At 35.8% G+C, this 16,585-nt stretch overlaps 1 protein-coding gene across 10 annotated transcripts in view; it reads left to right on the top strand.

Annotated features, from left to right (window-relative positions):
• Nucleotides 1-6,841, top strand: part of KLHL5 (kelch like family member 5) — a 98,817-nt gene extending 91,976 nt beyond the window's left edge. For 9 of the 10 annotated variants that reach the window (XM_045475011.1, XM_045475013.1, XM_045475007.1 and 6 more), the window contains 2 exons: nucleotides 1,454-1,625; nucleotides 5,702-6,841. In XM_045475011.1, the coding sequence (XP_045330967.1) occupies nucleotides 1,454-1,625; nucleotides 5,702-5,758 (229 nt within the window). In that variant the 3' untranslated portion in view covers nucleotides 5,759-6,841. Of the gene's footprint in view, nucleotides 1-1,453; nucleotides 1,626-4,096; nucleotides 4,770-5,701 lie in introns of those variants that run through there. The other variant, XM_045475005.1, reaches the window with a different exon arrangement.
• Nucleotides 6,842-16,585: the final 9,744 nt, after the last annotated feature.

Below are 16,585 nucleotides of genomic sequence, written 5' to 3'. Positions count from 1 at the left end.
TTGTTCAGCCCAAATCCAAAGCGCGTTCTCTAACCACTTTGCTATACTGCCTCTCCCAGGTGTTTCTGGATATGTAGGTATTCTTTTATGGAGGTGTAATTGTCATATTAGTCTCAGGTGTATAACAATGATTTGACATTTGTATATATTGAGAAATGATCACAATAAGCCTAGTTAACATCCATCACCATATATAGTTACAAATTTTTTTCTTGTGGTGAGAACTTTTTACCCTTAGCAACTTTCAAATAGAAAGCACAGTATTTTTAACTGTATCACCATGCTGTGCATTATATGCCCATGATTCATGTATTTTATAACTATAGAAATTTGTACCTTTTGATCCCCCTCCCTCATTTCACCCATTCCTACCCCCCCCCACCTCGTGCCCTACTTCTGGCACCCTATGAGTGCCAGGTTATTTGTTTTGTTTTGTTTTAGGGTCCACATGTTAAGTGAGATAATAGGTATTTGTTTTCTCTGACTTATTTCACTTAGTATAATGCCCTCAAGGTTCATCCATGTGTTTGAAATAGCAAGATTTCATTCTTTTTTAGGACCAAATAACATTACACTGTGTGTGTGTGTGTGTGTGTGTGTGTGTGTGTGTGTGTGTGTGTGTTCTAGATGTATTACATCTTTATCCATTCATCCATTGATGAACACTTAGGTTGTTTCCATGTCTTGGCTACTGTAAATAATGCTTCAGTGAACATGAGGGTGCATATATCTTTTCAAATTAGTGCTTTCCTTTTCTTTGGATAAAAACCTAGAAGTAGAATTACTGGATCATACGGTATTTCTATTTTAAATTTTTTGAGGACTCTCCATATTGTTTTCTATAGCAATTGCACTAACTTACATTCCCACCAACAGTACACAAGTGTTATTCCCTTTACTCCACATCCTCACATACACTGTTATTATCTTTTTTGCTAACAGCCATTGTAGTTTTGATTTACATTTTCCTGATGATTAGTGATGTTAAGCACCTTTTCATGTACCTATTGGCAATGTAGATGTCTTTTTTGGAAAAATGCCTATTCAGACCCTCTGCTCATTTTTAATTGGTTTATTTGGGTTTTTTGATTATTGAGTTGTATGATTCTTTATATCTTCTAGATATTAACTTCTTATCAGATACATAATTTGGAAGCATTTTTTCCCATTCTATAGGTTGCCTTTTCATTTTGTTGATGGTTTCCTTTGCTATGCAGAAGCTTCTTAGTTTGATATGGTCATTTGTGTTTATTTTTACTTTTGTTGCCTTTGCTTTTTGGTGTCAAATCCAGAAGATCATTGCCAAGACCAATGTCAAGGATCTTCCCCCCATGTTTTCTTCTAGGAGTTTTATGGTATCAGGTCTTATATGCAAGTCTTTTATCCATAAACAATTTTTACATAAAAATGTGGTGAGGACAATGTCAGCTCCAGTTCTAAAATTTTCTTTCAGATATGATCCCAAAACAGATATGTGGACTGCAGTGGCATCTATGAGCATCAGCAGAGATGCAGTAGGGGTCTGTTTACTTGGTGATAAATTATATGCTGTTGGAGGGTATGATGGACAGACTTACCTTAATACAGTGGAGGCTTATGATCCCCAGACAAATGAGTGGACCCAGGTATGGCATTTCATTTTTCATTATTACACTTCTCTGTTTTTATTAAAACAATTTGTTTGGTAAAACTGATTCTTTAAATTTTATCCAATATCAAAATATATAGCATAAGCATGATAAGGTCATCTCTGAATTAAATATATGAAAACAAGAAGGACTGTTTAATTTTATAACATAATTAAAATCAAAATTATCTTTGAAGTATAAGTTAATACTCAAGGAAATTATTAATAGTTTTGATCTGCCACCATTTGCTTGCTGGGAATTGATGAGATATTCTAGTATTGGTAAAGCAGATAGGACTACAGGAGAGCTATGGGAAAAAGAGAGGGAGATTGTGGAAAATAAGAAAAAAGATAGAAATCAGAAAAATTTGAACGAATTATCCATACATGAGCAATAATTTTTAAATACTCAAGCTATTGATATCTGGAAGCAGATAAAATGTCTGGTCATCACCTAATAAAGATAGCAATCTTAAATTATATTAACAAGTCTTGACCTGGCAAGCTTATTAGCAGAATTCCAACCATGTCTATTTCTGGAGGGCTTCATACTTCTAAGAATGATCTTCTGAGATCCTTCTTTCCATCATTACCAAGAACAGAATTAGAAATTTTGTGACCCAATTTAGTATCTGGTACTGAAAGATGCTCAAATGTTTAATTGAGCCAAGGTTTTCCTACATACAAGGAGCAGTAGTAAGTACTGTCAAGAAGACAAAATTTAAAAGCATCCCCACTGTCATACAACTTAGCTACATGTGTAAGGGGAGAACTCACAATGTAGAACAGTTGGTAGGGAAGTGTCCCATGGTATAGGTATTGTGTGGTATATGAAGCCAAAGAAAAAATAAAATGGTTGTTGAGAGGGCTTTAGTGAGGAGAAGCTGGATTTAAGTTAAGCCTTAAATGAATTGATCCAATTCAAAAAGGTAGAAAGAAATGGGAAGCTGTGTGAAAAAACACAAAAGAAATGTCACTGAAGCAGAAATACGCAAGATAATTGAGGAAGGGTGGCTGGTTATATGGATCCATGCTTAGCAAGAGTAGGAGTTCCTATTAGAGAGCAAGGTTGGAGTCAGGATGGAGGTCTGTGAAGGCCATGGGTAAAGAGTTTGGTAGTGGGAAGCCAGTGGAGACTTTTAACCAGGAGAGTGATACAGTAATAGGAAGTTCATGTGGCAGTTGGGGACAGGAGCAGGGGAAGCGAAGGCTGGATAAAAATGAAACATCTAGAAGATTGCTTCACTTGTAAGGCTTGAGCTGTCAACTCTATAGATGGATTCAAGAGATATTACCAAGTCCTATCTATTCTTTCTTTTTACACTTACTGGGTTGGATTGAAGGTGAAGAAAACAGCAAATGAATGACCAGACAATGTCTTAGATAAGATAATGGAATAGAGCAATTTTTTTAAATTAAATGTTTATTTATTTATTTTGAGACAGATTACACACAATGTAAAAAGTAAAGAGAAAAATAAACGCAGCAGCTAGAGGGGCATACAATTTTCAAATAATGATGATGATAGAAAGTTAACATTTATTAAACACATTTTATGTACCAGGCTCTATTGGATGAGGAATCTGAGACACAGAGAGGTTAAATAGTTGACCCAAGTCACACAGCAAATAAATGGAGTTAGAATTTGCGCTGCAGGTCTTTTTCAAAATAGAGGTGAAAACAAAAGTAGAGATTCCAGATGCTAGAAGGAGAGAGTAACATTGAAGGGCACTTTACTGAAAGAAGGGCAGGAAGCAGAATTGAGAAAAAAGAGTTTTTAAATGAAAAAGACAGAAAAAGGGACTGAGCGTGTGACCTTGATCTTGTTTCTTAAGTTTAAGTAGGATTATTTGGTAGAGGGAAGAAGAGATAATTTGAGGGCTTGAGTCAGAGCTACAGAAATTCATTAGAAATGAAATCAGTCTCCCACCATGGCAATATGAATGATAACGAAGGAGCCCAAAATGAGATGTAAAAATCTCTTTTTCTAAGATATATTTGATTTATGCTGTTAGACTAGTTATAAGGAAATCTATTGGCCAGTGTTTAAGACTTGTTATTGGGACGCCTGGGTGGCTCAGTCAGTTGAGCATCCACCTTCAGCTTAGGTCATGATCTCACCTGTGTATTCAAGCCCCGTGTCAGGCTGTGTGCTGACAGTTCAGGGCCTGGAGCCTGCTTCAGATTCTGTGTCTCCCTTTCTCTTTGCCCCTCCCCTGCTTGTGTGCTTGTGTGCTTTCTCTCTCTCTCTCTCTCTCTCTCTCTCTCAAAAATAAACATTAAAAAATATTTTTAAAAGATTTGTTATTACAGGTAATTAATACTTTATGCTGAATTACTCTCTTATCAAAATTAACAATCTGTGACTACATAGCTATTTTGTTTGCATGCCACCTCTATTACTATTTTAAAGCACCTAAATTTGAACTTATAGCCATAGAATCTGAAAAACAAATGTTTTCCATTTAATGTTCCAACAAATGGACAAGAGGACATTTGGTCAGGGAATGAAATGAGATTATAAAGTCTGAAGTCATCACCCACCCTACAACCCACCTTGACCCAAAGCAGGAGGTGACTGCACTGTATTGAAGAAATACTCTAAGCTGACCTTTCTCCCTGGTTGTTATGGCAACATCAACTCTTTACAGTGTAAAGACTTCAGGTCATGGGTGTTTTGAGAAAAGCTCCTAATTACAAACAGACACTTGTGATTGAAATGACCTAGAGGTTACTCCTAGAATACTGTGAATAGATTTGGCTTTAAAGCAGGTGATTTGATTGTTCAGGGAGATAGAACAGTGATCAAAACAATAGATTCAAATTGAGAACAACTGAGAATTCTCTTACAGTGTGTTCTTAAAATCCAGTCATTCAACTGGAAAGGTTGGGAAAGAGGCCAAACTGATTAGAAAGTCATTTTGATTTCGTGTATTTGACAAAAACATTTCATTAATGTACGCCTACATACATAAGTACAAAACACATTTTCTTAGTACTTTGTATTAGTCACTCCTTCCCTAAATACTGTTGTTTTAATTCTTAGATCTTAATGTGCTCAAAGTAGCCCTTCTTTAAAAACTATCCTTGGGGTGCCTGGGTGGCTCAGTCCGTTAAGCGTCCAACTTCAGCTCGGGTTATGATCTCACAGTTCATGGGTTCGAGCCCCACCAGGCTCTGTGCTGGCAGCTCTTGGAGCCTGGAGCCTGCTTGGGATTCTGTGTGTGTCTCTCTCTGCCCCTCCCCCGCTTGTGCTTTGTCTCTGTCTCTCAAAAATAAATAAAGTGTTTTAAAAAATTTAAAAACTATCCTTGTCTACACTTTTATTTTCACTATGAATTGCCCAGTGTCTAGGCTACTTAAAAAAATAATAAAAGAGTAAGTGAAAGATTTAAGAATTATTCCTTATCTATAAACTGAGATCGTATATCTCTTTCCCTAGCACCCTGCACTTCTGTCCCATTGTCATAGAGTTTATTCACCAGATTTGTTTCAATTCCTCAGGAGCTGGAGGAGTACTATTTATTATTTATATACTCTGCTAAAAATTAGTCGAATGGGTTTAGACCTTTCCACCATGCACAGAGAAGGCAGTCAGTAAATGTGAAATTACTGGTTCCCCTGGAATAAGCAGACCCCAGGCATGCAGTGTGTTTGGTGTGCTCTGAGACAGCACATCTGGTAAAGGGCTTTTCGAGATAATACTTGATATTTTGTCCACATTGGCCACAGAGTTAAAGTTCAGCATTTCCTCATTATCCATATCGTGCATCATTTTGGCCAAAACAAAGGGTCAGGTAGAAAAATCTTGAGCAGTTTTTTTTAGAATTACCTTTAAAGAGAAGCGAATACTGCATAATAATGCAATACATCCTAAACGACTTAATCTTTGAAACTCTGGCAGCAGGAGGGATTCCGGGGGAAGGAACCAGGCCCACAGCAAGGCTGGGGCGGCAGGGTTTGGCAGAGCTCCTTGACAAAAACAGAATATTTCAGTACTTTTCAAACTGCGTATGGTTTTCTCAACTTTGTACCTGCCAATCCAACAAATACATTTTTTTGTTTCTTTTTTAGGTTGCTCCACTGTGTCTAGGAAGAGCTGGGGCTTGCGTTGTAACTGTCAAATTATAATGTAGTGCTTTGTTTTCTAAGTGAAGAAGATATCCTCTTCCTTATGAATTTAGGAAAATTATCCTACCACCACTGGACACATTTTTTAGCAAATTCACAATGCCACATACCTGGGCACAAAGTGCCCAATCTCAACGTGAAGATGATAAAACAAGGGAGGAAGGAGTGGATGAACCAGGATTAAATCCTGCATTTCTTAGTAAGTCATTTCTTAGCAAATCATAACTACAGCTGGTGGGTGGTGAACATACATTCCTGGTTTAACATATGCAGATAAATGCAGTCCTCCTAAATACAACACAACTGGGGATTTCATTTATTAATAACCACACTTTACTCCATTATCCAGATTTCCTTTATTATAGTGCACATACACCAGATAAAACTTTTAACATTTGCTTTGTAACTTTATTCTACATTAGTTGCACTAATTTGTATTTGTTTAACCACAACCACTATTTTAATGACATACTAAAGACGATGCTAATACTTAGTTTTTTTCAGAAATAGCTGTATTATATAAGCTTTGATTATGTATTTTATTTCTAAATCGCTTTAGTCTAATGAGTGAAGAAAAACGTTAGAGCATTAAAACAATAATGAGCGGATGAAAACAAAATGATCTTTGGGTTCTTTTAAAAGATTCAACCTATTATATTTAGATTCACTAAGAACCACGTGTTATGATATTCTCAAATTGGAATAATTGACACATGGTGTTTTGTATTAAATTTAAGATATGCAAATTTATGTAGAGAAAATAAATGTTATATTCACTACAATGTTCTTTCACCTGAGTAGTATTTAATTCTATGGATTTGTTTTCTTTTTTGTTATAAAAGATGTTTTGATTTTGTCTTTTGATATGGACAGGTACTGTTTGGATATTATGTTCTCAAGTCTGTAGTTACCATCCTTGCTTTTGTTTCTCACATTTTGCCACAGGTGGTAACCCTTTGTGCTTCTTTGTAATCAAACCGTTTGAGGGGAATGAGCTTATCGGATGTTGAAAAATAAGTTTAAACTCTTTATTACCCAAAGTTTTGTACATTTGTAAACTACAATTACACATGTGAATGTTAATACTCTCAGTGAATTGTTTACTGTTTGCAAAAATGCACTGGGCAGTAACATTTTATGATAAACCCTTTAAGATATACAAGTCATTAACTTACGTCTTAATATAAAAATGAGTATCAACTAAATTCCCATCTTTTAAAATACAATGCTGTGATTAATGTGTTTTTACATTTTATATCGAGGTAGATTGATTTGAGTTGCCTTCTTTAAAAATTAAACCAAACTCTTTTTTTTTCTCTTTTTTTTTGAGCCAGTTTTAAATGTTCTTGAAATGTTGAGAACCAAGAAACTGAATACTTCCATTCCCAAAGCAAATCTTGTGGTCGTTATTGGTGGGGCCACAAAGGAAATAATAATGATAGTGAAAAACACATTAATGTTTATGCAATCATTATATTATGGACATGAATTCATTATTTTCATGATAAGGAGGGATCAGCCTTAGAGTGTATTTATGTATTTAAGGGAAGAGAGAGGAAAAGGTATAAGAAACAAAACAAAAAGCCAAAAGCAGAAATGTGTTAGTTACATCATCACCTTGTTGGGGAAGCCTAGGCCTGTGATTTGAAAGGAAGTACTTCTACACGTGATTATCTCTTTGAACACTCACCATCCACTCTCTGATTTCCTGTGGCCCACAGTGGAGGCCAGACTCATGTTAAAGTAAAGGAACGGATTCTTCTCTCTGAGGGCTTTGCTTTCCTTTATGGGATTCATGCACAGTGCCTTTGATTTTTCCACCCCGATAGAGGGCCTCTTTAATGCAGTTTTGTATAGTTGACTCTTGAACAACACGGGGGTCAGGGGTGCCAACTCCCCACACAGTAAAAGATCTGTGTATAACTTTCGACTCCCCCAAAACTTAACTACTGCTAGCCTACTGTTGACCAGAAGCCTTACCAGTAATGTAAACAGTTGATTTACAAATATTTTGTATTTTGTATGTGGTATATACTGTATTCTTACAATAAAGTAAGCTACAGAAAAGAAAATGTTATTTAAAAAATCATAAGGAAGAGAAAATCCATGCACAGGGCTCTACTGTATTTATCAAAAAAAAATTCTCATATAAGTGGACCCATACTGTTCAAACCTGTATTGCTTAAGGGTCAACTGTACTCAGTAGGACCTGCTTTCTTGAATACTAATAAAGAGAACCGATTTCTTTTCTAGGGACAGAACACTTGCCAAAATATTCATTCTTCTTCTCCCAGTCTGGGGTCTTACAAACCTAGAGGAAAATATGGCTCTTTTTGTATCCATACAACATTGCTGCCTTGACTTTTACTATTAGTTTGTTCATTAGAGATGTCTAGATGCTCTTTATTTTAACCTCAATTGGTGACACTTTATAAAAATAATATTTGTTAATAATTACTGAATGCTTATTATGAATTAAGAACCAAGTTTTTTGCATGCATTAATGCATTTAATCCTCACAACAACTTTATGAGGTAGGTTCTATTATTAATCCCATTTTTACAGATGAGGAAACTGAGGCACAGAGGAGTTAACCCCAAGAGCATAAATAGCAAGATCATAAATAGCATTTATTTTATTTATTTTTAATTTTTTTAATGTTTATTTATCTTTGAGAGACAGAGACATGGCATGAGTGGGGGAGGGGCAGAGAGAGAGAGGGAGACACAGAATCCAAAGAAGGCTCCAGGCTCCCAGCTGTCAGCACAGAGCAGGATGCAGGGCTCGAACTCACGAGCCATGAGATCATGACCTGAGCTGAAGTCGGACGCTGAACCAACTGAGCCACCCAGGTGCCCCAGCATTTATTTTAATAAAAAGAATGTGAAGAAAGTTTATGCTTCTTAAGTAAAATTTATATCAGTCATACCCCTCTCAGAAAATTTTGGTTCTTTAGTCTCATGGGAAAATTTTGTTTAAATCTCTTACAGAATTTTACATACAATTTGCTTTAGAAAAGTAAATGCAAGAAAACGTGATATACACTTAACATTTATAAATATTAGATAAATTGCATGGTATTTTGGATGACTGAAACATAAATTTATCAAAAAAGGCTCTATTGCCAATAAATTAGATAACCTAGATGAAATGGACAAATTCTTTTTTTTTTTTTTTTAATTTTTTTTTTTCAACGTTTATTTATTTTTGGGACAGAGAGAGACAGAGCATGAACGGGGGAGGGGCAGAGAGAGAGGGAGACACAGAATCGGAAACAGGCTCCAGGCTCTGAGCCATCAGCCCAGAGCCTGACGCGGGGCTCGAACTCACGGACCGTGAGATCGTGACCTGGCTGAAGTCGGACGCTTAACCGACTGCGCCACCCAGGCGCCCCAAGAAATGGACAAATTCTTAGAAACATACAAATTAACAAAACTGACTCAAGAAAGAATAAAAAAATCTGAACAGACCTATAACAAGTTAAGAGATTGAGTCAATAATCAAAAACTTCCAACAAAGAAAGTACAGCAGCAGGTGAGTTCACTGGGAACTCATTCTACCAAACATTTTTTTTCTACCAAATATGTAAGGAGAAGTTTACCAAACATTTTTTTTCTACCAAATATGTAAGGAGAAGTTAATGCTAATTCTTCTTAACTCTTCCAAAAAAATTAAATTAAATTAAAATAAAAGGGGAGGAACACTTCCTTATTTATTCAGTAAGACCAGCTTTATCTTGATACCAAAGACAGATCGTACACCATGACAGACTAGTAATTATTGAAGGAATACAGGGATGTTTCAACATATGAAAATCAGTCAATGTAATATATCACATTAATAGCATGAAGGAAGCAACAGCTAGAAGAAACTGGGACAATGACATGAAAATAATGGTCTTACCTAAAAAAACTAGAATGAAGGGGAAAGCATGATCATCTCAATTGATAAGAAAGGCATTTGACAAAATCCAACACTCTTTCCCAGTAAAAACACTCAGCAAACTAGGAAGAGAATGGAATTTCCTCAACCTCTTAAAAGTCATTCATGAAAAACAAATAGTTGACAACATACTAAATGGTGAAAGGTTGAAAACTATCTCAAGATCAAGAAAATGCCCACTCTCATCACTGCTAGTCATCATTGCACCAGAAGTTCTAACATGAGCAATTAGGCAATAAAAAGAAATAAAAGGAATCCCAATTAGGAAGAAGTAAGCCTATCTCTATTTGCAGCTTACATGATCCTATATATTAAAAATTCCAAAGAATCCACACACACACAAAACTATTTAGAGTTAATAAACAAATTCAGTAATGTTGCAGGATACGAGATCAACACACAAATGTCATTTGATATCTATACATTGGCAAAAAGAAAATCCAAAAAGGAAATTTTAAAAAATAATTCCATTTACAGTAGCATCACAAAGAATAAAATACTTGGTAATAAATTTAACCAAAGAAGTGCAAAGCTTGCACACTGAGAAGTACAAAACATTGCTGCAATAAAGATTTATTTAAGTGGAAAGACATCCCATGTTCATGGTTTGGAATACTTAATAAAGTTAAGATGGCAGTACTCTCCAAAGTAGAGTACAGATTCCATGCAATCCTTATCAAAAACCCAATGACCCTTTTTTGTAGAAATGGAAAAGCTAATCCTAAAATTCATATGGAATTGCAACCCAAAGGAGCCAAAACAATCTTTAAAAAGAATAAAGATAAAGGACTCACGTATCCTGATTTCAAAATGTATTAAAAGCTACAGTACTCAAAAGAGTGTGTACTGCTATAAGGATAAATATATAGACCAGTAGCATGAAATAGAAAGTCCAGAAATAAACTACCATCAATACACTTATGGTCAACTGATTTTCAAGGAGAGTGCCAAGACTATTCAATGAAGAGGGAATAATCTCTTCAAATGTTGCTGGAACAACAATATTCATGTGCAAAAGAATGAAGCTGGGCATAAGAGTTAAAACCATAAAACTGAGAAGAAAACATAGGCATAAATCTTCATGACCTTGGATTTGGCAATAGTTTCATATATATGTCACCAAAAGCACAAGGTAACAAAAGATAAATTGGACTTCACTAACATTAAAAAGTTTCTATGCATCACAGGACACTATTAGGAAAGTGAAAAGACAACCCACAGAAAGTGAGAAAATATTTGCAAATCATGTCTATCAGGAAAATATAAAGAACCCCTACACTCAACAAAAAGACAACCCATTTAAAAATGGGCAAAGGATTTGAATAGACATTTCTCTGATGAAGGTATAAATTCATGGGCCAACAAGCCCAGGAATAGGTGTTCAACATCATTCATCGTTAGAGAAGTGCAACCAAAACCATAATTAGATACCATTTCAAATCCACTAGGATGACTATAATTTTTAAAATAGAAAATAAGTGTTGGAGAGGATGTGGAGAAATGAGAACCTTTGTACATTGCTGGTGGGATGGTAAAATGGTACAGATATTATGGAAAACAGTTAGTGGTTCCTCAATAAATTAAACATAGAATTACCAGATGACCAATTCCACCCCTGGGTATATATCCCCCCTCAAAAAAAAAAAAAAAAACCCTGAAAACAGGTGTTCAAACAAAAACTTGTACACAAATATTCATAGCAACATTATTCATAGTACCCAAAAGGTGGAAACATGTCCATCAGCTGATGAATAAATAAACAGATTGTGGTACATAATATAATAGAATCTTTTTGAGCCATAAAAAAATGCACAGATACATACTACAACATGGATGAATCTTGAAAACATTATGCTAAGTAAAATAAGCAAGACACAAAAGACCCCATATTGTATGATTCCATTTATATGAAATATACAAAATAGGCAAATTCATAGAGATAGCCGGAATCTGAGAGGAAGAGGGAATAGGGGGTGGCTACTTAATGACTAAGAAATTTCCTTTCAGGGTGATGAAAATGTCCTGGAACTAATAGTGATGGCTACAGAACATGGTAAAGAAATGTCACTTGTGAAAAATTTATGTATATTTTACAACAATAAAAAAGCTTAGTATGTATGTTAGAAATTGTTATTTAAGGGGCACCTGGGTGGCTCAGTAGGTTAAGCGGCCGACTTCGGCTCAAGTCATGATTTCGCGGTCCTTGAGTTCGAGCCCCGCGTCAGGCTCTGTGCTGACAGCTCAGAGCCTGGAGCCTGTTTCGGATTCTGTGTCTCCCTCTCTCTGACCCTTCCCCGTTCATGCTCTGTCTCTCTCTGTCTCAAAAATAAATAAACGTTAAAAAAAAAATTAAAAGACATTGTTATTTAAATATCATAACACTTAGGCATTCTCTAGATATTATTGGGATTAAAATTTTGCACTGATATTCATCCCAAAGATATTTTTTCTAAATGTAATCTGCAAGTAAATGAATTTTTAAAGTCAGACAGTAACTTTAGATCATAACTCTAAGAGTGAGAAACAATGGCAAACAGGAAATTTTGATTGGAAGCTCTTTCCCAATGCCTGGTACACAAACAGGCATTCCACAAATGTTTGCTAAAAGTCAAAGTAGGTACCTTTTCATAAACTCCATATAATGCTTAAAATTGTTGATAATATCTTAACTGTTACTGAGGAATAAACAGTAAAATGACATATCATTTTACTGTGACTGGATTATAAATTCCCATGTAATATTTTCATTCTATTTCATTCTATTTTCATTCTATTTCATTTTTTATTTGGAGTAAAAAATCTAATGAAAAATTAAAGCCTACTTTTGGCATTTTCATCCTTCTCAATCTCAGATGTCTTCCATGATTTATAAAAATGCACCAAGGCCCCCACCAGAGATTCTGTCCTTACTCCTAAGACCTAAGAAAATACCATGTTTATTTTGTATCTTCTGGGCCTGAGCAATTCTGGCATCTTGTGAATCTCTTGAAGAAATACAGTGTTGATTGATGTAGGTATTAGCATTACAACTAGTGTTTACTGCCACCCTATTTTCCCTCAACCCTGAGTAATTACTTCCTTTGGCTGAGATGTATCTAAAGAATGAAGACAAGGAAGCCTGGGAACCCTGTTCAGTGCCCTATATCTTTGCCCAAGCTGAGGTTGGTCCCATTTGGTGACATTTCTTTGTGGATAATAAACACATATGTAATCGAGATATTTTAAAACAGTTTTATATTGCTGAATGAATACTACTTGTATGATATGTGCCTAAAAAATAACTAACAGAAGTTGGGAAGGCAAACAATGACTCAATGACCATTTGGTTACACTGTGAGTGGTGGCATGCTCAAGGTATTAAATTGATCGTGACTACATTATGTTTCAAAACTAGTCAGATTATATTTTTCTGAGTGAATTCTACCCAGAAAGTCTATTGTCACTTTTGAAGATAGTTAAAAACACTCAAAACTGAGAAGTGGAATCAACTAAATTTTTAAAATAGTTTTCAAAGGTATGCATCTTTACAAATCTAAAATACATAATAAACTGAGCAATTCAAAAGAGACATAGATGGAGTAAATTTTGTGGAAGGAAAGATAACCTCACTTCGTGGTGACTGGAGCAATGAGGTTAGAGAGAAGCTGTCATTTAAAGAGCTAGCTGTATGTGTCAGTGACAAGAATAGCTGGGCTGTGTGAGAACTTCAAAGAAAGAAAATGCTAGGTAATAAGCTTGGCAAAAGCTGACCTACTTACCTGTCTGATTCTGTATCACAAACTCAGCAAAGCTACAGAGAAGGACTGGGAGTGGGGGTGGCAGGAGCTAATCCAATTGAGAATTCATTTATCTCAGAAACTTTCTAATCAATAAGGCATTGAGCAGAGCATTAAGGAGACCGAAATCTTATGCAATAATTGATCATGACACAAAGGAGGGGAGAGAATGTTAGTTCCTTAAGGGCCCATTCTGGGGTATATTTTTGTATCCCCTGCAGCCCTTAGCATTTTACTCATTGATATACCTTCACATAATAGGCTCTTGCTCATTATTGGTTGAATATAAATATGGAATAGACTTGGTCTTTGAGGTCAGTCACTATAGATGTATGTGAGTTTATAGTAACACAGATTCTGAAACACAGAACAAAAACAATATGAGATTTCCGTGTTCACATATTGGAAGAGGGTTTTGAAATTAGAGAGGTGGAGAACACAAGCGCAGAAATGACTAACCTAGAATATGTTCGGGAAGGAAGGAGCAGCACAGGCTGACTGCTGAATCAGATACATGCATAGGGGTGGAGGGAAATGTCGGCTCATTTATTGTATTATTCAAATTAAGAATAACAGTCATCATTTCTATCTGTACATGACTCCACAATAATATGAAGAAGCTCCAGACGGTTATAAATAACTACCAGGGATGCAGTCTACAGGTAGGCCTCCATTATATTCTGTCTACCTGCTCTTCCCTTCTGACCTTGTCTACATAGTCATATGGACCACTTACAGCTGAAATATATTAACTAAATCATCTGTTTTCTCTTCTCCCAGCAATATTACAACAATTACAATTTTCAAATGTCATGGACATTTTACTCAATATTTGGGTGGTAGGGAAATTTTATATTTTCTCTGTTACATAAATCTTTCATAGTAAGTAATAGTCATTGCAAAGATTGTACTAGATGATTATTCTGGTCCCTTCTAGCTCCAGTGTTCAATAATTAGGTTGAATAGCAACTATCTCTTGATGTTCATATCCACCAGATATGACATCTTGGGATAATATCCCAGCCAGAACCCAGACCGCTATGGAGTTACCACCCCAGTGCCAGCATTGTCTAGTCTAGTGATTCTCAACCACAGCATCACACCAGGATTACTCGAGGAGCTTTAAAAGACCCTTAGTGCCTGGACTCTACCCCATATATGCCATCTCAGGATATCAGTTCCAGCCAGAACCTAGGTGATTCTAATCTGCAGCCACTGTAAAGAACCATTACCTAGGTCAATCTCTGTGTCACCGCTTACCAAAGTCTTCAAATCAAGGCCCTCTGAACTATAGTCTGAGTGTTTGTGTCCCTCCCAGAAGTCACGTGTTAAGAACCTGACTCCCCCCCCCCCGCAAAAGTTATGGTATTAGGAGGTGTAGCCCTTGGGAAGTGCTTAAGTCAAGAGGAGAGAAGCCCTCCTGGGTGGGATTAGTGTCTTCTCAAAGAGGCGCCAGAGAGATCCCTAGATCCTTCCGCCACATGAGGATATACCAAGAAGTTTGCAACCAAAAGAGGGCCTTCACTCAACCATGGGGCACCCTAATTTCAGACTTCTAGCCTCCAAAACTGTAAGCAATAAATTTCTGCTGTTTATAAGGCACCCAGTCTGTGGTTGGTTGGTTTGGTTTTTTAGTAGCTAGAACAGACTATCACAGTGTTAAACCAAGAGCAAACTTTTCAAGCACCCTCAGGCTTTTAGGAGAGCCACTTATTCACATAATTATGAGATTGCAAATCATTCTTATCTGCTCAAGCTCTCCAAGGACCACTACAAGATAATATTTTGGTAGCTTTATTTAGCATGTGCAAAGTATACAATTTATTTTAAAACAATATACCATTTAGAGGTTTTCACAATTTAGATGAGCTTTTCCCAAATTATACCAAATTAGGCTGTATAGTATTTTTGTAGAAGAAATGGAATATTTTTAACAAAGTTATTTAAGAAGATATTTGTGATGTTCTAAAATGAAAAGCATCTTTCAAAAACATGAACAACTCAGAACAGACTTCCGTTTCTGGGAATATGGTTGAGTAAATCATTTAGAAAAATCATCCTGCTTAAAACAATAAAAAATTCTGAATAAAATATATTTTCCTTTAAACCTTTGAAGAACAAATAAAGATTATGAAGACAAAAAGCTAAGTGAAAGGAGAGACCGAGAAAGATGAGCTGAGCACTGAACCTCTTTTACTGAGGACATTCCCCAAATGGAGGAAATTTCCTTTTGGTTTTGTTGGTTTCCTAGGGTATAGGCTAAAAAAGTCAAAACCCAAGACATGCCCAAAGTGGAAAGACTCTAAGTCTATAAAGCTGGGACCTTAAAGTGCTACAGCTCAAGGAAAGTGACAAACCAAAATAACACCTACTTTGTTCCCTATTATCAGGAGAATGAGAAAAGAGAAAGAAAGAAAAGGGAAAGGAAGAAAAAGAAAGAAAGAAAGAAAGAAAGAAAGAAAGAAAGAAAGAAAGAAAGAAAGAAACAGAAAAGGGAAAGGAAGAAAGAAAAGAAAGGAACAAAAGAAAGAAAAGAAAATGCCTTGGGATCTCTGAGAACAGGTGACCACAAGTCACACACACACACACACACACACACACTGTAAAGTTGCAGCCCAGATTTACATTACAGGAGACATAAATAGTCCCATAGTCATTTAAAGAAAATCTTCCCACAAAGAAAACTCTAAGCCCAGATATTTTCACTGGGAATTTCTACCAGACAAGGAAGACTATCTTTCTGAAATGTATGTAAACAGAATAATATGTGCTTAGGAAATTAATGTCAGAAAAATGACATCAAAGAAATGCCCTATCTGCACATTTTCAGCAAAATATTTCTCTCATATGACCTTCAAGAATACTAAACTTTGTTAATTTCATTAAACTAATTCTGTAATTATTCAAAATATGGCAAAAGATATTTCTTCTCTAATTTTATTTAGTCTTCTATATTGTTCACAATGATTGCCATTAGAATAATCATGTTACATGTTTGAGCATTCACAAAAAATTGTAAAACCTACAAGTGATTAGTTAAGAGAACCAAAATTTCAACATCCATGACTGCATGATGGTGACAAGTTCTTTAACCACAATAGGACAATGA

This window comes from Leopardus geoffroyi, chromosome B1 (genome assembly GCF_018350155.1).
Source record: "Leopardus geoffroyi isolate Oge1 chromosome B1, O.geoffroyi_Oge1_pat1.0, whole genome shotgun sequence".
NCBI classification, from domain to species: Eukaryota; Metazoa; Chordata; class Mammalia; order Carnivora; family Felidae; genus Leopardus; species Leopardus geoffroyi.
This window is presented reverse-complemented; position numbering and strand designations above follow the sequence as displayed.